The following is a 24,095-nucleotide window of genomic DNA, read 5'->3' as shown; positions in this document are numbered from 1 at the left end:
CTTTGTCTCTTGAGACATTTTCTGACTTAAAGTCTATTTTTGTCCCATGTAATTATGGTCATCTCTTGCTCTTTTTGTTAAATTTGCATGGAATAATTTAAGCCTGTATGTATCCTTAGATCTAAAGTCTCTTGTGGACATCAGTTAGTTGGATGTGGTCTTTTTTTTTTTTTTTTTAATCAGTTCAGTCATTCTGTCTTTTAATTGGAAGGGTTTAATCCATTTATATTTAGAGTAATTACTGACTAAGAAAGACTTACTGTTGCCATTTTATTGATTGTTTTACTTGTCTTGTGGTTGTTTTGTTCCTCTTTTCCCCTCTTGGTCCCTTTTTAAATTATTTATGTATTTGTTCTTTGATAGTGGCATGCTTTGATTCCTTTCTTATTTTCTTTTCTGCATCTTCTATACATATTTTCCTTGTAGTTACCACGGAAATTACGTAAAAGATCTTCTAGTTAAAACAATCTATTTTAAACTGTTATCAACTTAACTGCAGTCACAACACTGTTTTCTTCCCTCATTTTATGTTATCAGTAACCCAAATTATAACTTTTTATATTTTGTATCCATTAACATTTTTAGTTATAGCTATCTTTTATGCTTTATTCTTTTAAATTCTATACCAGAATTAAAAATTATTTTTGTACCACCATTACAATACTACAGGATTCTGTATTTGTCAATGTATTTATCTTTACCAGAGGGCTCAATATTTTTGTATATTTTTGTGCGGCTGTCTAGCATCTTTTCTTTTTTTAACTTGAGGGACTTCTGTTAACAGTTTTTATAAGGTAGGTCTAGTGGTGATGAGCCACCTCAGCTTTTGCTTATCTGAGAAGGCTTTTATTCTCCGTCATTATTATAGGTCAGTTTTGCCAGATAAAGTATTCTTGTTTGACAGCTGTTTCATTTCAGCATTCTGGATATATTAAGTGCCAATTCCCCCTGGCTTGTAATGTTTCTGCTGAAATAGCTGCTCATAAACTTATGGGAGCTTTCTTTTGCATGATGAGTCTCTTTTCTCTTGCTACTTGGAAGATTGACTTTTAACAGTTTGATTACAGTCTGTCTTGCGATGGGCTTCTTTGAATTCATCCTAGTTGAAGTTTATTGAACTTCTTGAATTTGATTACCCATTTCCTTCCTCAGATTTGGGAAATTTTCAGTCACTATTTCTTAAAATATGGTCTCTACCCTTTTTTCCTTCACTCTTCTTCTGTGGCTCTTATAATGTATATATTGGTCCAATTGATGGTTTCCCATAAGTCTCTTTGGATTTTTTTTTTCACTTTTCTTTATTCTTTTTGTTCCACTCTGTAATTTCAAATGACTGTGTTTGGGTTTATTAATTCTTTCTTGTGCTTGATTAAGTCTACTTTTGAATCCCTCTAGTGATTTTCAATTCAGTTATTGTGTTCTTCAGCTCCACAGTTTTTAAAAGGAGGCTTTCTTTCTTTCTCCCTTCCTTTCTTTCTTTCCTTTTTTCTTTCTTCTTCTATCTCTTTGTTGATACTCTCATTCTATTTATGCATCCTTTTCCTGATCTTGGTTCATTGCTTATATGTGCTTTCTTTTTTTATTTTGAGCTATTTTGAATTTTTTGTATGGTAATTTCTACATCTCCATTTCTTTCAGCTTGAATTTTTTTCAATTTATTTTGTTTCTTTGATTGGTCCATATTTACCTGTTTCTTCATGTGTTTTGTAAGTTTTTGCCATGGGTATGCATTTGAAAATATAGCCACCTCTCCATCTTTACAGATTGGCTACATAGCCTTTCACCAATCAGCATAGTTAGAGATTCTGGGGGACTCTCAAATCATTTCTGGGATGTGAGTCTTCCCTGAGCTTGAGTTTGTAATTTCCCAGTTAGAGAGATTTTTTTTTTGGTCTTTTTCGGGATCTTATAGTCTTTTGCTTTCTTTAGTGTCTGTTTATGTTACTACAGGTTCTCTGGTGTTATAGCAAGCTCCTAAATTCCCTTTTCTCCTCAGTGACCCTAAACATCTAAAGCATTCCAGTTCTGTCGGTTCTCCAAGTCAGATGAGATAGAAACCAGTCTTTTGAGCTGTTTCCCAAAAGCTAGAACATTGGGCCCCAATTCCAGTCTTTTCTTTCCCTTCCAAGGGAAAAGCTACAAGTTGGGCACTCTCTGCTGAGTGTGCCAAGTTTTCTGGCTTCTATCTGTGGTATACTACAAATTCTCCAGTGTTGCAACAAGTGGCTGAGCTCTCTTTTGTTCTCAGCAACCTCCTCCTCTGCTCTCGCCCCACCCCTACTCCTGCCCTAGAATCCAAATTATTCTCATTCTTCATTAGTGCTCTGAGTCAGACAAGACAGAAATCAGCCCCATGGCTGTCCTTCCAAAAGCTGGACATTGAACCTAAGCTCCTCTCTTCCCTTTCCCTCCCAAGAGAAAAGCCCTGAACTGGACTTTTTCTCCTGATCACACTGACCTGTGCTGGCTTAGGGTTAAATAAAATGGCTTTTCTTATATATTTCAATGGATTGCTCTTTCTCTGCATTGAGTTTCTCTGAGTTACTACTATTTATTAACTGGTTCCTAAAGACTTTTTGGACTATATATTGTTGCTAAGTCAATGTCTCTATAGGGGAAAAAGATCTGAGGCTGCCTATTCCACCATCTTGCTATGTGGTCAGACTTTCACTTTAATTCAGTATAGTTCTTCCTGTTTGAATTTTTTTAATATTTATCATATTTTCTTTTTTTTCTAATTTAAACTCCATTAGTCAACATATAGTACATCATTAGTTTTAGATGTAGTGTTCAATGATTATCATATTTTCTTTTAAAAATATGAAGGAAATATTCAAATTTAAATTCAAAAATATTGAAGGAAAAAAGTGTTTTCCATTACCAAATAATGGAAAGCATATAAAAAACATTGGTTTCTAATGTTTTATTATTATAGTTTGTGCTAAAGGTCAGTAAATGTTAGCCTTTTCTCACATGTATTGTACAAAACTCCTACTATTGCCTTTTCCAAATTCTTACAGCCTAAACAAAAGTGGAAAAAGGCATTTTGTCATAGGATAAGAAATAAACCAACAATACAAATTATTATGGAGCCAACATTGAAAATATCTTTAACCAATGTAAATAAGAATAATTATGAAGTAGATGGATTTATTTAGTTTTCCTTTTCTTTTGGGCTTTAGGCATTAGGATTTTTGTCTTCTTATGGAATAGGAATGGAATACAATCAAGCCAAGGTAAGGTCATTCTATTTTTTTCTGGAACAAAACTGAATTTTTTTTTAAAAAGAGACCTATTGAAGTCTCCTCTTTAGGTAAAGGAGCTCACTTGAGAGTGGTGGTTAAAAGCACCAGCTCAATAGTCAGAAGTTTAAGGTTAAAATACCATCAGTTTCTTAATGCCCCATATTTCAGGTTTGCCAAGATAGATAGGGAATATCTACTTCATAGGTTTTCTGTGATAATTAAATGAAATATCATGTTCAGTGCCTTTTCAAAGACTCCAGAACTCACTAAGCCCTCCAAAAATGTCAGCCATTTTTACAGATTAAGAGGTCAAAATTTAGAATTTATTTTGGAGTAGTACAAGTTTCATTGCTAGGTTAAGAATAGAAAAGCAATGATTGGTTTGAGCTTCAAATCTAGATGGTGGATGTAGATATAGATTTTTTTTTTTATTTAACTTTAGGCACTAATATATTATACCTTTGGAAGTGCTGGAGGAAGCATGATGTCCCAGATGATTTTGGTATGTAAATTAAACATTCTTGGGTCTAAATAGGTGCATTATAAATACAATACTGTCAGAATATTAAGAATATATATGCCTGTGTTTTAGGGGTACAGATATTTGTCAGGAATCAATGTTCTACAGAATTGTGAAGTTGCCCTAAATCATTACAAGAAGGTGGCAGATTATAGTAAGTAATTCACATAATTTATTTTAAGATAAATAGACTTGCTGAGCAATTAGAAGAATAAATCAATGCCAGTTGGTATATTTATGAAAGTATTAAAAGTCTATGTTCTTAACATTTGTTATAATTCTTTTAATACAATGTAGAGTTTTCTAATTTCTTAATAGTTACTTTTCAAAGGCTTTTAAAGGATGTACTCATCTTTTATTTTTGTTAGAATACATCCCTATGTTCTTGTGCTGTACTTTCCTTCAATTGAGAATTTGAATAGAGCATCAATAAATATTAAACAATTTTTCTAATTCTAACACTTAGAATATGGGATGGTCTGTTAAAAATTCCCAAAGAAATTGACCTAAGATATATATGCTATCAATCTCTATCATTGCCCTTGAGAACAATTCAAGAAATCATTATTCTATTGCACTATCCTTTGTCTACAAAAAATAGAGCATGAGATTAATACATGTTTCTAGAACCATTTTCAAATTCATATGTAACATTTCATCTTACATACCACTGAATCAGGCTATATAATAGATTTTTAAATAAAAGTCTTCCAATAAGTGAATAAGATAAGGTCCATATGGTTAATTTCTGTAGTCAGAATAGTATCTAAATACACATCTTTGGTATTATTAGGATCTGAGAAAGAAAAGAGAAAAATAACTGCTTTTTAATGTAACATGTTATACATAACAAGATCATTTCATATGCTTAATGAAATTGGAATTACTACATGTATTTCAATATATATTTTCAATATATTATATATTCAATATATTCATTTTCAATATATTGAAATTTCATATTAAATATGAAATATCCATATTCAATATATTTCAATATATATCTGGTATTTATTAAAATACATATATTTCAAACTTCATACTCTGTTAGATTTATTCAAACATATTTATCTTTATATTTATTTTTAGAGTATTCATAAGTAATTAAGGAGCAATTATTATTCTTATATTGTCATTTTAATCTTGGAAAATGTTAGTGATAGTAGAGGTCAGTTGTCTGCTCCTAACATCTGTCTTCTTTCCTTGAGCCAGCTTGGCCAAGCTGTTCAGGAGGTTCTGATAAATGTTGATGCAAGGATTTTGTAAGGATTGCAAAAAATAATGAGGTTTCTTGCACTTTTCTCAGAACCAAATAAATAAAAATCAGTAAATTTCTATCTCCTAAAGGTAGATGTCCTTTTTCTATTAGTAGACCAGATCTCTGCACAATTTAAGTAGAATCGGCCTAACAGTGTTTTCTCTAAGTTGACTGTTATCTCCTGCAACCTTGTATAGTCTGGCTATTCTCTGGTTTGTATCTGTTCACAGTTGCTGACAAATTGGAAAAAAGTGAAGGTATTCCAGTGGAAAAAGTGAGACTAACTGAGAGACCTGAAAATCTGAGTTCTAACAGTGAGATTTTGGATTGGGACATATACCAATACTATAAATTTTTGGCAGAAAGAGGAGATGTTCAGATACAAGTAATGTATACAAGCAAATCTGGATTTTTAGAACATGCCAATTACAAGGGGTTTGGTAGTCTGAGTCCTAAAAGCGTTAACAATGCTCCAATCCGAATGTGAACAAGAAAAGACATCTGCTCCTCTTTTCTTGTTCCCTGCTACTTACAGCTTCTATAGCCTATGGGAGAGCCACCTGTCATAGTAATGGCAATTTTTCCTTTTGCATTTACTCCTAGAAATTTTACTTGTAAAAAAACTAGGTATTATGTTTAGGAAAAAAGCACCATCCCATGTTGAATTGAATATGAATAAACTCTTAACCAGCATTCAGAAGTGTTATGTCTTTGAGAATGGGAATGGGACAGCATTTGTGTGACATTTTGAGAGCTAAGAGTAAAGGCTGCTAGGCTTATGTTTCCAGGAGTTGCTGTACAGTAGCAGGCCAGCTTCCTGCCACTAAGGAAGCCAGATGCCCAGCATCAATCAATTACCCAATAAAAGATACAGCCTAGAATGTTTTCTTCTGCTTCTTTTTTAGACATGCCAACTGCATCAAACTGAAACTGTACTATAATAAAATCACCAAGTAAATTCATTTTTCACTTTTTTCACCCTTTTTATTCATTTATTTTTCAAATTGTGGTATAATTGACTTATTTTCTTCATTCAAATTAATACTATTACTAAATAATTTTCAAAATTTTTCATTTCTAGGTATCTCTTGGACAGTTACATCTAATTGGGAGAAAAGGTCTGGATCAGGATTACTATGTAAGTCAGTCTCAGGATTCAGTCATGTGGGGTAGGGAGGAGAGTGGTGACGGAGGATGGGGTGAGGGAGGCAAAGAGAGAGGAAGGGGGCATGGAAAAGTTGCTGGGGGAGAGCCCATTGCTACACCCTTGGTCAGATCAGCTTTCTAGCTTTTGAGGAAGAACAAAGTTCACTATAGGAAGTTCTTTTCCTACCTACCTCTAAATACTAAGGAGTAGAGGCATTTGGGTCCAGGGAGCATTTGGGTCCTGAAAGAGCATTTGGGTCCAGGGAGTTTCCATGTTCCCTTTGAACCTAGCCTCTTCCCTCCCTAACTGGGGTGAGGTGAAGTAGATATCCTTACCTGCCAGCCTTGGACACACCCATTCCCCAAAAGCCAGCTGTGGAGACTCCACCTGGGAGTTTCTTGCTAAGGGTCAGACTGTCTACAATATAATTAGAAGTATTATTAAACATCTTTATAAATTTGCCAAGCTCCTTTCAGTCATTTTGCTTAACCTTACCTTATCCCAGTGAGGTTAGAAGACTAATTAACAATTCAAATTTATAGTGGAGGAAAGAGCAAATAAGCCTAACCTATACAAGATCTCAGTAAGATACCAGAGCCAGGGGATAAGGTCTTGTCTAGAGTCTAACTATGGTTTCAAGGCCATAGATCTCCCCAGATATGAGGAAGTAACTGGAATTCTTTATAAAAGATGGTTTTCCAGTCCCTGTCATTTTATAGGAGCCACATGCTCACTGTCTCCAAGGAACAAATACCCTATTTCAACATAGTCCTAAAGGCTAAGCAATAGAAATAACTACTTTAATCAGGTGGTTACATAAAAGAATAATCTGTTGTTACTGTTCATTTCACTTTATATTGTTTTTATGAGTGTAACTTGTGTTTTATATGAGATAGAGTACACATTGGCTAAATGTCAAAGTTAATTTCATAAAATGTGATAAAACAGGTAGCAATTGAAATAAGCACATGCATCTTAAGACAGCTCAACTGAAGGCCTTAAGATTTTATTAATCCTCATCATAACCAAGGTTCTAGCTTCTTTGATGGGACATTCTAGATTCACAATATTCCTCCTGTGTCATATTTCAGCCTGCAATGAGTTTCTCGTGTTAAATAACAGATGCATAAACTGGGAACAATTACCCGTTTTCCATAGCATGAAATTCTGTTGGGTATGAAGGCACCCAAACCTCAGCTGTAGGGAATACCCATCAATCTTTGCAGAGTACATAAAAGTGCTACAAAGCTAAATACTCCAGGGCAGCTCCAGCCATTATGAACACCAGATGGAAGCTGCCTCCAGAGGAGAATGAGGTATAATCCCAGGGCTGGCAGTGAAGGATTCTGGTGTTGTAGTGGCAACAGCCAGACACTTGGGCAACACCAAGGAGCCCAGTCAGGCTCTCCGACGGGCTCATTCATAGAGGGTTTATTATCTCTATCTTACAGATGAGGAGCTGATTCTGGAGGGATGAAGTAAATTGTTTAAAGTATCACAGCTGAGTAGCAAGGTTGTTAAGAATCAGAATGTGAAACTTGGGCTTCAGCATTCTTCCATCAAAGCTTACTTCCTCTTAACCTGGGGGTTGTGGCAGTAGGGGGGATAGGATACAGCCTCTAAAATCTAGTTTCCTCATTTATAAAACAAAAAGAAGGAATGATGTAATTGGGTTTCTTTAGCTCTGACTTCCAAGTGGTCAACTTGGGCTCCGTGCTTCCCATCCAGACGTTGCCAAAAGTCTGGTTTAATTCCAGAACCATCAGCGAGGTTCAACACATGCCAGGGGGTTGTCCTTCCAGCTTTCCTTAACCTAATAAACCCAAACCTGCATGGAGGGTTCCAGTCAAGATTTCAAACCTTAAGACTGATTATGTATGGGTTAGTTTAGGCTGCATCCTAAACCACTCCCCAAATTATATGGCTTAAAACAACCACCAGTTATTTAATTCATGACTTTACCAGGTTAGCAGTTTTGGCTGGGCTCAGGTGAGTAATTCTTCTGGTCCAGCCAGGCTCAACCAATCTTGACTAGACTTGTTCATGCATCTGTAGAGTATTGGCCAGGGTTGACTGGTTTGTGATGACCTCATCTATGAGTTCTCTCCATATGCTCCCTGCTTTCAGCCAGCTATGCCCATGCTTTTCACATGGCGGCCCAGGAATCTAAGAAGACAAGCACAAAAGTCTCTTAAGGCCGAGAGTTGGAACTCACAAATCACTTCTACCACATTTTTCTGGCCAAAGCAATTTACAAGGCCAGCCAACATTGAAGGGACAGGAAAAAGGACTTCCCTTAATAGGCACAACTGCAAAGTATTTTGGTCATTGCACCTTCCCACAGCTTAGCTGTACCAGGATCAACTTGAAGTGGCATGGGAGTGAGAGAAATTAAAAGGATAAACCCAATTTCTAAAAGGCTGTTACTGTAGCTCTTCCCATGGCTGGCCTCTCATCTTCCAAGACTTACCTCCTTAGAGAGGACTTTCTTGATCAACTCTACTCTCCACCACTTATCCTATCACAGTTTTTGTTTTCCTTTTCCCATATCACCCCCTGAATTATATTGATCTTGTTTACTATCTTCCAACAGTGGAATGTAAGCTCTTGTCTGTCTTGCTCATTCCTATGTATCCTATACTCTGATAGTACATATTAGGTACTTGGTATTTTGTGAATGAATGAATGATAGCATTGTAAACATTATATGTTGGTCCTCAGTCTGAGAACTACCACTTGAGCCAGTATGCTAATGCTTCAATCCACCGAAGAAAATTATTAATGTAATTATAAGTAATTATTATTTATAATTATAATTTTATAATATTACAATTATAATTTTATAATTATTACAATTATTTATAATTGTAAGTAATGCCCAGTTTACTGCCCAACAAAGTATTAAAATACCAGGAAATAACTAGTTGGCTTTTTTTCCCCTCCTCACTGTTTGATTAAATTAATCTCTCTCCTGAGTTGTCACTATAGGCAACATTTTCACCTCTCACTCCCCCACTACCAAATTCTTAATTACTGAAAAATATTGTGTATGCAATCCTTGATTACATTATCTTAAATTTCTACACATACATTTTAATGTAATTTGCATTCCTAAATTTATACAGGCTCAGAGTGAATTGGATTAGGAAACTGGGTATTTGGGTGCATATTATTAAAGTGGATATGGCATAATTAAATTAAACCTAGCAGAGGCATAATATCAGATATGTAAGGGCAACTGCTTTGTCTACTCTAACACCCATTAAAAAGACAAGAGCTAATATCATCCCTTTTCAGGTTGATTTACATATTTTGAAATAAAAAAAAGTATTCATAAATTTATTTTTAATAATACATTTTCTTGGCATTTCATTCTAGAGGAAATATTACAAACTGATTAAACCTAGGAATTTTCTTGAACCAATGAAAAATTATGTTCGTTGTAAGAACATATGTGTTTAAATAATAAAATTTCACTTCACATAATGCCTGGGACATACTATATTTCATCCTATCTAAGATTCCATCAATTATAAGACACTTCATATTCTACTGAGAAAGAAAAACATTGCCAATATAAATTATATGATGCCATTGATAGTAAGAAGTGTCCTGATTAAGTGTGTGGGGGGGTTACATCCTAGAGTCAGTAAAACACGACAGTAGGTACTCAATAAGTATTTGAAGGAAGGATGGATGTGTCTTAGTCTGTTTTAGCTGCTGTAACAAAAATACCATATTCTGGGTGTCTGATAAACAACAGAAACTTATTTCTCACATTTTGGAGGCTAGAAGTTTGAGATCAGAGTGCCAGCATGGTTGGATAGGGCCCTCTTCTAATTTATGGACTTCTCATTGTATCCTCACGTAACAGAAAGAAAGAGCTAGCTCTCTAAGGCCTCTTTTATAAAGGCACTAATCCCATTCATGAAGGCTTGGTGCCGGTCACCTTCCAAAGGCCCTGCCTTCAAAAATTTGAATTTTGAAAGCACACAAATATCCAGACCACAGTAGATGGATGGATGGATGGATGAGTAGACACATGGATGGGTAGATGAAGGATTGATGGAATGATGGATAGATGGATACTTAACAGTTTCAGAGCAAGGACTCATCAAATTAGATTGCATGATACTTTTAACATAGTGTTTAGTAAATGTTCAGACAATTAAAGCAATAACACTAAAGGCAGGTTCATTTAAAGACAAGTAAAGGAGAATTGAAATGCTAAGGAAACCATGAGAGTAGAAGGGTGTAAAAGGAGAAATTAGAGAAAGCATCAATTCCTTTGGTCTTTGGGATCATTATATTGAAAGATGGGGAAAACTCTAGGGTTCTTATTTTCTTCTGATTCTTATTTGCTTGTTTTCTTTCAACAGTTCAAATATAGCTTCTCAGAGTGACAATTTTTTCCCAGAATTTTCTATTGCCAAATATTTTGAGAGCCAAATTCTGAAACTGGACAGTGGAAATTATTTCACAGATAATAGTATGAAAGTTATAAAGGACTATAAAGCTTAAAATCCAGTCCTCTTGTTTTAGAGATTTACAAATTTACCCTTTCATCCACTCCCTCATGCATTCATTCCAGAAATATTTCCCAAGTGCCTCATATACAGTAGACTCTGTGCTAAGTTCAGACAGTTAAATCTATGGGTCCGTGCCATGATAGTCACCTACATGTGTATTTGTGTCTTGGCTCAGTGGAGGCATTCGTAAGAAATACCTTTATTTTCTGTATTAATGGGGTCTGATAAATGTGATTAGTAAATCATGCATTTGATTTCTTTACCGGTAGGTGAATGATAAATCATACATTGCTACAATTTCCCCCTATCCAACTGACGCTTAGGTTATTCCCAGACATTTTGGACAGTATTTGTTGTTTCAAGATTCCCTTATGCTCATAAATTTCCAATGGCTTCCTTTTTCTATCATATAAAAGAGAAGTCTTGGCCTAGTATTCAGAATTGTTATAATAAGGCCCCATCATATTCTTGCAAGTCCTAACTTGTAGATATTCTGCTTCAACCATACTGAAGTAATTACTATTTCCTAGACATATGTTGGACATTTCTATCTCTATTCTTTGTTCATATTATTCCTCCAGCCTATGATGCCCTCTGCACTGGTGAATCCTGTCCATCTTTTATAAGATCTTTGCCATTTGAGTCCTCTTTCTTGATAATGTGAAGGCAGAGTACTAAGTGCATGGAAATTGAAATCATGCTACTAATGTGACTCTGGTACCTGCTGCTTGACTTTGAGTGTCACAAAATTGGCTCAAATATTAATAGTACCTTCCTTCTAGTGATGTTATGAAGATTAGGTAAGACAAAGCTTGTAAAATACATATGCATAATTCTGTTATTCCATACCTCTTTCATTCTTTTTGGGGTTCCTTTTATTCCAACTATCACTTACTGTCATTGCTACTTGCATATATGCCTTTCTTCTCGGCAGTATTGGTAGGGAAAAAATATAGGAATGGTTTTTTTTTATTCCTCTGTGACTCACCTATAATAACAAGCTACCATATACATGCCATATACCTAGCACTTTCAATCAAGTTTCTGAAAAAATAAATGAAGACTAGGAGAGATGGATGGATGCATGGGTGTATGGTGTAGTGAGATGCAGCACTGGTGGCATTTATACTTAGTTGGGTCCACAAAGCAGACTGACTTTAATAACAAGGGTGTGGCTCCCAAATAAATTGGCAATATTTCTGGAGTAAATTTACATATAAAAGGACTTACTCATGTTTCTTCCTTAAACCTCCTCTTCTCTTTGAGAAGGAGCAGATCCTTGCCCGTCAACCTAGTCAAAGCTTTTTATAGAGCAGAAGAGTTTTGTCCTAAAAAGACACTTCAGAGAGTGTCTTCATTTCTTATTCCTGCAGCGGATTTCTGTTAATGCTTCACGTGGTTTCTGAGGAGAATTTCTGAAGGGTCACAATGAGGCCTAGGGAATAGGGTAACAAGGGTCAGGTCGGCCCTTATATGTGCTAAACTGAGCATTTCATTTAATGTGCTAACCTAAAGAGAAGCAGAGGCTGGCTGGTGTCCTTTGTTTTTGATTTAGACAGAATCAGGCTGAAGTTTACCTCTGTAAAAAGACCTGGTCTCAGCAGGCGGCCAGGTGTGCCTTGTTTCACTCACTCTGCCTTAGAAACATTAGGAAGCTACATATCAAATTCTACCAAATTATACAAACTGTCTAATAAAATAAGTACATAGTATCAACATCAAGGCATACTTTTTCAAAATAATAGACTATATGGTTGTAGAGCTGGGATCCATCTGTCCTCCACAAAGCCACATGCCCATCATGCCTTTCCACATGCAAGAAACAAGCCCTCACATTTAAAAATTATTTTTAAAATAGACTCTTCAGGTTTGGTCTGAAATAGCATTTGAAATAGTGCCTTAAAAAGTGTAGGCATTTCATAGACTTTTAAAAAAAAATGCATGTTAAATGAAATAAAGTTTGGTTTGAAAAGACATTTCATAGGGTATATATGTGACTATCAATAATACTGTTCCTTTTCTCTCCAGAAAGCGTTATACTACTTCTTAAAGGCAGCAAAGGCTGGGAGTGCAAATGCCATGGCATTTATAGGAAAGGTATGAAAGACCCGCGGATCCCCTTACCCAAGAATCCAACACTGCCACTGGATGCAATCAGCAAGAGGTTCTTTATTGTTACGCAGGCGCCTGCGGGTGGTCAGCGCGCGCTTGCGGGTGGTCAGCAGCTCCTGCTAGCTGAGCACACCCGGCTGGGGTGGTGCCGGGTTTTTATAGACAGGTACAAACAAGTTTTGGGTGGGGCGCAACTGATTGGTTGACGGTTAGAACTTTTGAAAAAGGCATACTGTGGAGTTTGCGGATTGGCTTTGGGGACCCGCGCGAGCAAAAAGAGAGGCGGGAAGGGGGAACAAGCTGATTGGTTCTGAGGGCCCGCGCGGCGGGAGGAGAGAGGCAGGGAGGGGGAACAAGAAGGGGGAAGGTAGGAATGCCATCATGGCGCCTTCTATTATTTCTATAAGCCAAGCAGTTACAGAAGGGCAAAAGAGCAATTAATAACCTAATTTACGCCTAAAAGCCAGCGGTTCACAGAAAAGCAAACAAGTGGTTAGTTATCCTATCTATCTTCTAGGGGAGGGGTCTTTCATTCCCCCCTTTTTCTTTATCATGGATAGAATCTTCTATCCGTTCGTCTTGTTCTTGCATGTCCTGCCCTTGCATTGAGCTAGTCCGGGGCTCTGTTTGTTTGAGGAGTTGGTATCGCTGTGTCAGTACCATAGTCTGAACAACAGACAGGCGATCTTTAATGAACTGTACTAACCTGTTTAAGACACAAGGACCAAAAGTTAGAATTAATAACAGAATGATGAGAGGGCCCGTTATAGATGACAACAAAGTAGTAAGCCAAGGCAATCTGTTGAACCAGTTTTCGCGGTGGAGAAGGGTGGAGAGGGGTGCAAGGCATCAGCCCCTTCTCCATCCTCAGCCAGCCTCCTGCTCCTTCATCATTTCCCCCTGAACAATTTTGACTCTTAAATCTTTAAGGTGGTTGAAGGTGGAAGGTCTCATCTTCTGTAACTTCTTCCTGCTGAATAGGGGCGTAGAGCTGTCCCTACCTACTGGGGTCAATATTGATCAGTGGAGGAATATATAGGGGAGTTACGAAAGGCGGAGGCAGCCGAATCCAGCGCTGACAGTGAAGAGGCGTCCTCTCACGCGACAAGGATCGTCTGTCATGGTGAAGTCATTGTAGCAATGGAGTCTCGGCACCAAGTAGAGAAACATTGAACAAAGCAACATATTAAGGTTAATGAGGTGATAAAAATGAGAAGCCCGAGAAGGAGATTTGGCCATAGTCCTCCTTCAAACCAGGAACTTAACCAATCACTAAGAGAGGGACCTTGTAGAGCCTTAATCTGGGCATTTATATCCTTTATTAGTCCTGTGATATTTTTGTGATAGCCTGGGATGTATATACAACATTCTGTCTTGATAATTGCACATGTGGCACCCTGGGCTGCTGTCAGGACATCTAAAGCCATCCTATTTTCTAGGACTGCCTTGTGTATTTGTGAGACTTTGGTATTAAGGAGGGAGATGCCATTTAGTGGATCATTGAGTGCCTTTGTAGTATATTTATTAAGGGCTTCTACATGCCACATGACATCCTCTAGTCCCGCAGATGTCATTCATATTTTAACAGGGGCATCTTAAATCTGGCCAGATAGAGTAAGCAAGATCAATAACCTTTTTTGCTCTATAGAGAAAGAAGTACAGTGGTCAGGTTCAGGCATACAGGTAACTAGGTTTAAAGTTTGACAAGTTTTAAGTATTAATTCTGGCATATCTAAAAGTATAGTCCAATACTTAATTAGTTGGTTTCTATTATCCATTGATTGCCTTTGAATTCTAAAACAATCTGGACCTGATGTGAAGTCATTACAGTCAGGGACTGTTTTATAGTGAGCTTTGAGGCTCTTTTTATGAGGAGGGCTGTTCTATGCTTAGCTACAGCATCTGTTTGCGATTGCACCTCAACAGAGGTGGCCTCTAGGATAAATATGACTAAGGGATGAAACCAATAAGACGACCTTTGAGTGGTCCAGCCTTAACAATATCCTGATTACAGAGGATCACTGGCAAGTGAGAAAACTTGTCAAGAGATAAGGGGAGTCCCCCATGGATCATCCAATCCACTCATAAAGAAAGTGGGGTCATCCATTATCTCCACAAGTCCATAGTTAATCCTATGGAGTGTGGTATGGTGGTTTTTAGGCAATTTCATTATCCCAGCCACACATAAGGTGTTAGTTAAGTTATACAATTGTAGGGGAATCAATCCCATTTTCCAGTTGTTTAATCATGTGCTGTGGGGTCTGCTAATATCCCCACAAAATAATAAGATCGACTAAAGAAGCTATTGTGCAACTTCTCTGAAGTTTACCTCAAATTGTTTAGCTTAGGTAAACAAACATTTAAAGACAATCAAATCTAGAATTTAACATCCATAAAGGTGTGTTACTAAAACAATTTTTCTCTCTAAAATAACCCTCATTTCCAGAGATAGCCAAATCAGGACTAATTCACTTTTGAAACAAGTCCAGTTTTAACAAACTTGGCCTATTATTTACATAAGCTCAGCAAGAACAGTGAGTGTGATCAATAGATCTTTTAGAATCTGCTTTGCTGAACTTTGTATAAGGAATCTCTAGGTTGAACTTTTAGTAGCCTCTCCGGGCCAGAAGCCAAGCCCTGTACTTGCCATGAGGCATGCCTGCAATACCTTTGGGCGAATTCCTCTTCCCGAGACTGCACCTACCAAGGAGTGACATTCTTTACTCACCTGGTGGGGCTGCTGGGAACTCTGTAAGCAAGGTATCAGGCCAACAGTCCCAAGGGGCTTTATGGCTCCAGGTTTCATAAAGTCAACCTTAGTTCCTTTAAACTGTCTGGTCATATCTGAGTCTATTCAAATATGACATCCCAGTCAAAGCCTTGGTAAAATAACCAGTTTCCAATGGTGTCCTGTTACAAGGAGAACAGATTCTTATTGAACTTATGCAAATGACTGATTGCCATGGAAGAAAGAATACTTACTAAGACCTTTTGGTTTCAGAGGGTTCAGATAGAGAGAAAAGCTTGAATGCTTTGATTTGTTTGCAAATCAATACTTTTACATCTCTGTAAGTTACAGATAACTAGGAGGGAGTATCCCTAGTCTGTAAGAGCAAACAGTAGAGAGAACCAGCAATGTTTAAAGTAAGACAAAACATTAAGAGACACAACACTATAATCTTTTAGTTCATTTAGTCCCAGGTACTAATTCTGGTGAATGCGGCTTTAGTCAGTTCTGGAAATTCTTACCCATTTCAGTTTTAGGATTTTCAAGTATATAAAATATCTGTATTTGTCCTGAAAGTCCTTTATAGGAATCTCCTTGAAGATAAAACTCATTTTACCAGAGAATTAAAACAATTATAAATGACAAAAACTCAGAATGGATATGGTTAGAGCTAGAGACACGGGAGTTTACAATTTAGCTGCAAGGAAATCAGGTTATTTCTGTGACACATAACATTTCCATAATTACAGTATCAAGCGGTGATCTCTCAAAACATTAAAACTTTAGGAAGTGCGTAGAATCTCTAGAATAGTTATATTATTTTCCCAAATGTAATCCAAGGTTTATCATTGGTTCCGTAGTACTTCATGAGCAACTTCACATACCAAGGAAAAGCCTGAGTTAAAGAGATTTACAATTTAAATCTTGTCAACATTTGCTAAAATCTTATGAAGTTTTAAAGCACATGCCTAAATATAATTAGGGATGTTAAACACCTGATAAAACTGAACATAGAAACTGGTTTTTCTGGGCAGGCAAAGAGAAAACCATTTACATTTTCTTAACAGCAGATCAATTGATCTAAGAAAACATTGTCCTTTTGAACAGAGACAATTTCAGTCTTGTACCAATGTACCTTTAAAACCCATTCATTTCAATCTTAATCCATTCTTGACCATAGCTAAAATTCCTTTTCTGAAGATTTCCCTTCACAAACCTTCTACAACTTTCCTTTGCATTCAGGTTTTGTCCCAAGCCATTTCCTTCCAAACAACCATCTCATTTAGGACAAAATTACCTTCCCTTCCCTTCAACAAAATGTATTCCCATTCCTTAAATCTTTCTTACATATCTCCTACTTTCCTACATACAGAGTTTCCTTTTATTTCCATCAGTCTTAGTTACACTAAGCAGAACTTTGTATTCTTAGAAACACCTTTAGTTATTAACCAATTGTGAACTGTTACAACAGAATTCTTCAGGTGGCAATTTATGAATCAGTTAAGTAGAAAACAAGCTTACCAACAGATTTAAATACTCTTAGTTTCTTTGCAGTAAGAAGTCAAAAGCACAAACCTACATTCAGTAATTAACGACTTAGCATTTTATCCTGTTTGGTTAAGACGTAGATGTCCGCAATTTAATTCCATTTGTCATCCAAGCAAAACTTTAAAACTTTCAGATTACCAAAGACTTTGAAAGCTACTTTAGCAATTACCCATTAGAACTTTGAGATAGACAATTAACCATCAGTTTAGTCATTTCTTTGCTAACAGATTTTAACAAGTAACACAAGCTTATTTGACCTTCAGTAAACTTTGATAGAATAAAAGTTTCACATTTACTGCTGTAACTTCAAAGACACGTCTTATCTTAATTAAATTAATAAACTTAACTTAGTTCCAACACTGATTTACATTCCACCTGGGCCCACTCCATTTTTAATGTTTACCTGAGACATGGTTGGGAAGATCTAGAGTGGGGGGTGTTAGGTCCAGGGGGTGCTCTTCTTGCTCCTTGACAGTGGGGAGAGAAGGAGCCGTGGTGCATGATCTAGAAGCTAGTCATGCAGGCTGCACGCACGTTGGTACAGAAACACGTAAGGGGGAAACAGAAGAAACAAAGCGCCGCCAGGAGGCAGAGAAAGGATTCCCGGTTTTGGAGCTCCTAAGCCCCAACAGAGGAGCAGACGCCATGCTTTCCCACCAGCAAGGGGGGAGGGGTTAGGCAGTCCAAGTCAGGCCAGAGAACACAGGGAAACTTCCCCGAAACAAAGAGAGTTTCGGCAGCTGCTTGGGAATATTCCCTATAGTCTCTGTCTCGAGTTAGACCAACCCCAGTTGGCTCCAGTAATAGCCATTAACACGGGAAGTGAATGAGGGAGAAGCTCCATTTTAGAATCAAAGAAAACACCAAGGACAACGAGTAGAACACACAAAACAATTAACAAAAAGGTCGCTGCGCGGTTTCGGTATGCTACCGAAAGCAAGGTTTCCACCGGCCCAGAGGAGCCTCGAGATCTCCCTGCGGTGGACAAATTCCGTCCAGGGCCGAGGGGTTCCTCTGGAACGGACAAACGGATATAACCCTCGGACAAATGAGGGGCTCCAAAAAATTGGGCCCCTCTAATCCCTGGGGCGTCCCCCAGAGTGGCAGGGGAGAAGTCCGAGCTCGTCAGCTCCTTCTCAAGCTGCCTACAAATACAATCCAACAACGCGCGCTGTTGTACAAACACTATACCGCTACCTGCAGTATAGGTCAAACAGAGGCCTCACAAGACTAGAGACAAACAAGAACACGAGACAGGAGACAAAAACACAGTTATTAATGCTGGCCAGCTTACCTCCCGGTGGGAGTCGGTTGGATCCTTGGGCAGGAGTCCGATGATCTCGGTGGGACCTCCAAATGAAAGACCCGCGGATCCCCTTACCCAAGAATCCAACACTGCCACTGGATGCAATCGGCAAGAGGTTCTTTATTGTTACGCAGGCGCCTGCGGGTGGTCAGCGCGCGCCTGCGGATGGTCAGCGCGCGCCTGCGGGTGGTCAGCGCGCGCCTGCGGGTGGTCAGCAGCTCCTGCTAGTTGAGCACACCTGGCTGGGGTGGTGCCGGGTTTTTATAGACAGGTACAAACAAGTTTTGGGTGGGGCGCAACTGATTGGTTGACGGTTAGAACTTTTGAAAAAGGCATACTGTGGAGTTTGCTGATTGGCTTTGGGGACCCGCGCGAGCAAAAAGAGAGGCGGGAAGGGGGAACAAGCTGATTGGTTCTGAGGGCCCGCACGGCGGGAGGAGAGAGGCAGGGAGGGGGAACAAGAAGGGGGAAGGTAGGAATGCCATCATGGTGTCTTCTATTATTTCTATAAGCCAAGCAGTTACAGAAGGGCAAAAGAGCAATTAATAACCTAATTTACGCCTAAAAGCCAGCGGTTCACAGAAAAGCAAACAAGCGGTTAGTTATCCTATCTATCTTCTAGGGGAGGGGTCTTTCAGGTACATGCTTCATCTTGATTGGTATTTTTTCATTTGTTAAAAGTCTTAAGAAACTAATGGTACCAGTGAACTGAACCCAGTATAGCACGACAGATGTCTTTCATGGGAAGCAGCTGACCAAGGCATTCCATTTCAGATTGAGCATAGTATACTTGAGATGACCACTGGAGAAAAAGCCCCATACAACAGCAGCCTCTATCTGGGGCACCAAAGGTAGCCTTGAAATTGACCTGGCCCAGGCTCCTGGGCTGAGTGTAGTTCAGAGACCCCTACCACCCCCATGACCCTCTGCTCTGCCATGTAACAAGACATCTGGGTCCGTTGAACATCTAACTAGTATAGGCTTCCACCCAATGAGGTGCCTCCTTCCTACACCGTGGGAATGAGAACCAGCTCTAGGCTGACCAAAATCCATCCTTGGGCCCCTATCAAGGGAGGATCCTCCTCAGATGCTGAGCAAGTTTTGTGGACAATTCCTCTAAAGAGGCACAGTTTTTTTTTTCCCTCTCCTTCAAAGACCACTGACTCCCCCAAGGGCTGCCCTTGGCTCCCTGCGGCCAATTTGCATTAGTAACCATGGGGACAAATGCGCCACTTTCCAAAGCACTACAAACAACTTGAGATGAAAGGAAATGTGAGAAAACACCAACAGGGTCCATTTCTTTGCCCTCCAGCAAGGTCACTCCAGAATGTATGTAAGAGATTATTTCTTTAGTTTTTTCCTTTCTTAAAATTGAGGTGAAATTTAAATAACATAAAATTCACCATAGTCTATCATTCAGTGGCATTTACTGCATTCACAATGTTGTGCAGCCATCACATCTATATAGCTCCAAAACATTTTTTAATCACTCGCAGATTCCATAGTTTATTACATGCTCTTTTTGTTTGGTTGTTTTGTTTTGTTTTGTTTTGTTTTTTAGATGTATTTAGAAGGGAATGCTGCAGCACCACAAAATAATGCTACTGCCTTCAAATACTTTTCCATGGCAGCCAGTAAGGTATGTCTTCAGCCCATTTTTGTAAGTACAGAAAAACATTTGGCTTTTGTTACATGCAGTTTGATGTCCAAGAGTTGATTCCAAAGCTTCGTGTTCAGCTAATGAGCCTGGGAGTTTTGTGTCCTGGAGAAGAAGAATATCATTGACAATAAAATATGGCATTGGGATAGGGGGAGAAGTCGCTTGTCTTCTTGGTAAATAAAGAATGGCAGTGACATATGCTGTTCTAGCAGGAGGCCAGACAAATCTCAGTTTTCCCTCCCCTGTGCAGCAGGTGAGGCCATCTAGCCCAGGAAATGGGAAATAAAAAGCACAAGGACAGAGGAAGGGAAAACTCAGAGAATGTCTGCAGTAAGTTCAGGACAAAAACAAATAAGAAAGGCCCAGTTTTTTCCAGTTCGATCTCTGCCAGAGGCCAGTATCTCCCCTGGCCCAAGAGGAAATCAGACAGGGACCAGGACAAGATGGTTGAGTGCATGGCTCTGGGGGCTGAATCCATGGTTTAAATGCCAGCCCTGCAGCATACTGCCTGTGTGACCATGGGCAAGTTACTTAACCTCTCTGTGTCTCGATTTCCCCATCTGTAAAATGGGCATATAAGTTTGCCTCATATCGTTGTTGCCAGGATTTAATGGGTTAATATTTATGGGCCTCATCTTGCAAAGTCCTGAAAGCAGTGCCTAGCTTACAGTAGACACGGAGTGTCAGCTATTATCTTTTGCAGTTTGGGGCCAGTGAGGTGGCGTGAACTTCAAAGCATATCCAAGGCAGAACTGATTGGACCTTGAGGAAATATAAAAAATGGAATAACATGGCTCCTGCCATGAAAATTTTTGTCTTGATTCCTGGGCTCAGTGAGCCTGGCATCCGTCTGATAAAACTTAGCAGACTACTCTGAATGCCTTCAGTGCATTAAGAACATCCTCATTGCAACACCTATCAGCCTAATGCTGGGGAATGGCCCTGATAAACTTCCTAACCCTGCACAGTAGGAAGCACCGTGCAGTCTTACAACCCCATACTGCAACACTGGGAGTAAAGATGTGCTCAAATCAGGGAATATTTTCAACTGCTCTCAGTGTTTAAAAGCCCACACGCTGCTTTAGGAGCCTATTTATAAATGACTAGCACCTCCGAGCTGCTGCTATTGTGGTGTAAATTACTGAGAAGGCTGGTACTCGGCTCCTCTCCCTTGTAATTTGTATGAAATTTTTGCTCAGCAGGCTAGTTATCTGGAGTACCATTAGATTAGGATGACAAGGGAAAGCAGACTGAAAAAGAGGTGGGCTAATGTAACAGGAAGGTCTCTTGTAATCTGGCAAATAATGCTGAATTTGTCAGCCCAAAGGAATAATGCCAGGAAGCTGGGTGTGTAAATTAACCCAGCTCCCAGACTATTCAGGGCTGTGTAACCAGCAGGAATCTGAGCTACTTGTGTTCTAAACCTGAGCTACCTTTCTTTACAGAGAAAATCTGAAATTATCTTTATGGTAATTATTCTGAATGGCATCAGGGGGACATTACCATATATTCCTTTATCATCACCTGGATGGTTTATTAGATTTCTCACTTGGGGTCACTACCCAAGTAAAGGGTTTCTGTCTTCCACTCTGCATATCCGTACAAATACACACATAAATGCATCTTTTTAAATTTGTTTTTAAGGCATATCAGTACCAGGATGCAAAACTACAGTCTTTATGTTTACTCAGAAACATGAGCAGTTATCTTGTCAGGTCCATATTGGACCATATGCTTCTACTTTTCTCTTTAAAAAAGAAAAAGATTTTATTTATTTATTTGTCAGATAGAGAGAGTACAAGCAAGGGGAGTGGCAGCCAAAGGGAGAGGCAGGCCCCAAGCCTCATGAGGGTCCATCCAGGACCCTGGGATCATGACCTGAGCTGAAGGCAGACACCTAATGGACTGAGCCACCCAGGCGTCGCCTTCTGCTTTTCTCTTTCACACCTCTGAACACATCAGGCCCATCCTTGTCTCCACACTTTTGTCATCTTCCTTCCTTCCCCAAACTTCCCATTCTGAATCCCACCCATCCTCCAGAAGAGAGCTCAATCCTCTCTCCTTCTGCAAACCCACCTCTACTCACATTGGTTCATATAATTTTCCCTTTTCTGCACTTGCCCCACATTCAATCTCTGTACTGCTGGAACTTCAATGCTTCCACCTTGTGCCTTCTCTCCTAGTGTCTGGAGACCATGTCTCCTCAACTAGGAGGATAGTAGTCTTAGTACATAGTAGAGGTTCATCAAATACTTGACAAATAAGTGACCATCTGCTCTCTCAGTTCATGTCCATTAACCTAAGCAAGAGCACTGAGCCCTAAAGTGGAAATTATATATGGGAGGATTGCCTATACATATGCTTCGTTTGGCCCAGAAGGTGTTTCAGAAATCAGGCAATCTCACATGGTGACAGATGGTAGCTACACTTGTGGTGAGCACAGCATAATGCATACAGAGTTGTCAAATCACTATCCTATACACCGGAAACTAATGGAACACCATGTGTCAACTATACTGAAGTAACAATGATTAGGAAATCTCATATAAAAGTCTGGACATCCAGCTTTCCTTGGAAAATGGAAAGAGCTGACTCTATGAGGCTGCTGTTCCATGTCACGCCGGTGGGCTGGAGCAGAAAGCAGAGGGGCTGCCACTGCCTTTAGACAGGGCAGGAACTCTCTCCTTTTCCTCAGTGCCTGTCACTCTGTCACCAATCAGTGTACTTCATTGTACTTCTTACATTACCTTAATGGTTCCTGGAGGTATATCTGAGTTGGCTACTCCTGACCTGAAAGTTACAAATAAGCCCTCTGGGTCCTTAAACAGTCGGTGAGTCCAAAGTCAGAACCCATCCCCTATTTCCTCCCTTCCTCCTCCCCTCTTCTCATTTCCCTTCCCTTCCATTTTTCTCAACACCTAAAATGAGGATAGTTGGAAGACAGACCCACTAGACTTAACCACAACCATCACAGCAGGCCTTACTATCTCCAGACCAGACTATCCCAAGCACCCTAGGACCACAGGTAGATGTAGGCAGGGGACAAGAGGGAAGAAGAGAGCAGTTGTGTTACATCTTTTTTAAATACAGCTGGACCATCCTTAAGAATTCTTACAATAGCTTGCCCTTTGATATGCAGAAGCTCAAACTTTGGAGTTTTGAAATTATTTTTCAACTATGCCTTTTCTAGTGATGTGCTATTCTTGTGTCACTGAGAGGTACTCTGGTTGCATCCACAATAACTCCATTTAGGAGGTAAGAAGAAATCTGGAGAACCTTTAACCAAAATTTGAGTTCCTGAGGAAGTGCTGTAAGTCTGTAAAGCAAACCTACAAATCTGCTGAATGACAGCCAAGTGGCCAAATGTGCCTCCTCATTCAGTCACAAAAGGGTGAAATGCATGATGGGAGACAAAAAGAAAAGTGAGTTTCCTGGTTAGGGAAGTCACTTTTAAGGTTCACTCTTTATCCTGGATTGATATGCTAAATACCAATATTTTTAAACATGTGTTAAATGCTAAAACATGCTAAAAACGCCCTTCTGTAGACTCTTTAGAATACTAATTAGGGTAAAAAAAGGTAATTAATTTAGCATCAAGTGGAAAAGAAGATATTGATGATGTTATAAGCAGACAAATTTGAATAAAGAAGCATATACCAATGATTGAAATTCACAGACTCTCTAAAATGTTATTTGGCCGTTTATATCAACCTCCTTTGACCAAAGCAGGTAACAAGTGTCTGGATAGATTTTTCCCTTCTGGAAAAGCTCCTACACATCCTTCAAAGCCAAGTTCAAATGTCAACCACCTTTAACAACTCAATCCTCTCAGTCCCTAGCCTCATCTAGGCAGTTGAGTATCCCTCTTCTAGGTGTCCACAGCATTTCTGAATCTGATTCTACTATGGGACTTACCACATTTGACATGGCTATTTAGGAGGCACTATAGTTGATTGGAGCCCACAAGCCTGGGAACTCTCTGAGGCAGGGATCATTGTTCATCTTTCAACTTTCACCTCCTACCCCAGTCCAACACCTATTA

The 24,095-nt window shown here is 39.0% G+C and overlaps 1 protein-coding gene across 2 annotated transcripts in view; it reads left to right on the top strand.

The window, feature by feature from the left end:
* SEL1L2 (SEL1L2 adaptor subunit of SYVN1 ubiquitin ligase) overlaps positions 1-24,095 on the top strand; it is a 120,874-nt gene that overhangs the window by 77,173 nt on the left and 19,606 nt on the right. The window contains exons 6-12 of one of the 2 annotated variants that reach the window (XM_059134068.1): positions 3,183-3,236; positions 3,688-3,747; positions 3,838-3,919; positions 5,254-5,408; positions 6,105-6,161; positions 12,728-12,796; positions 19,955-20,032. In XM_059134068.1, the coding sequence (XP_058990051.1) occupies positions 3,183-3,236; positions 3,688-3,747; positions 3,838-3,919; positions 5,254-5,408; positions 6,105-6,161; positions 12,728-12,796; positions 19,955-20,032 (555 nt within the window). The remainder of the gene's footprint in view (positions 1-3,182; positions 3,237-3,687; positions 3,748-3,837; positions 3,920-5,253; positions 5,409-6,104; positions 6,162-12,727; positions 12,797-19,954; positions 20,033-24,095) is intronic. The other variant, XM_059134069.1, reaches the window with a different exon arrangement.

This window comes from Mustela lutreola, chromosome 9 (assembly GCF_030435805.1).
Source record: "Mustela lutreola isolate mMusLut2 chromosome 9, mMusLut2.pri, whole genome shotgun sequence".
NCBI classification, from domain to species: Eukaryota; Metazoa; Chordata; class Mammalia; order Carnivora; family Mustelidae; genus Mustela; species Mustela lutreola.
Note: the sequence above shows the minus strand (reverse complement) of the source record. Positions and strands in the feature narration are given on the sequence as shown.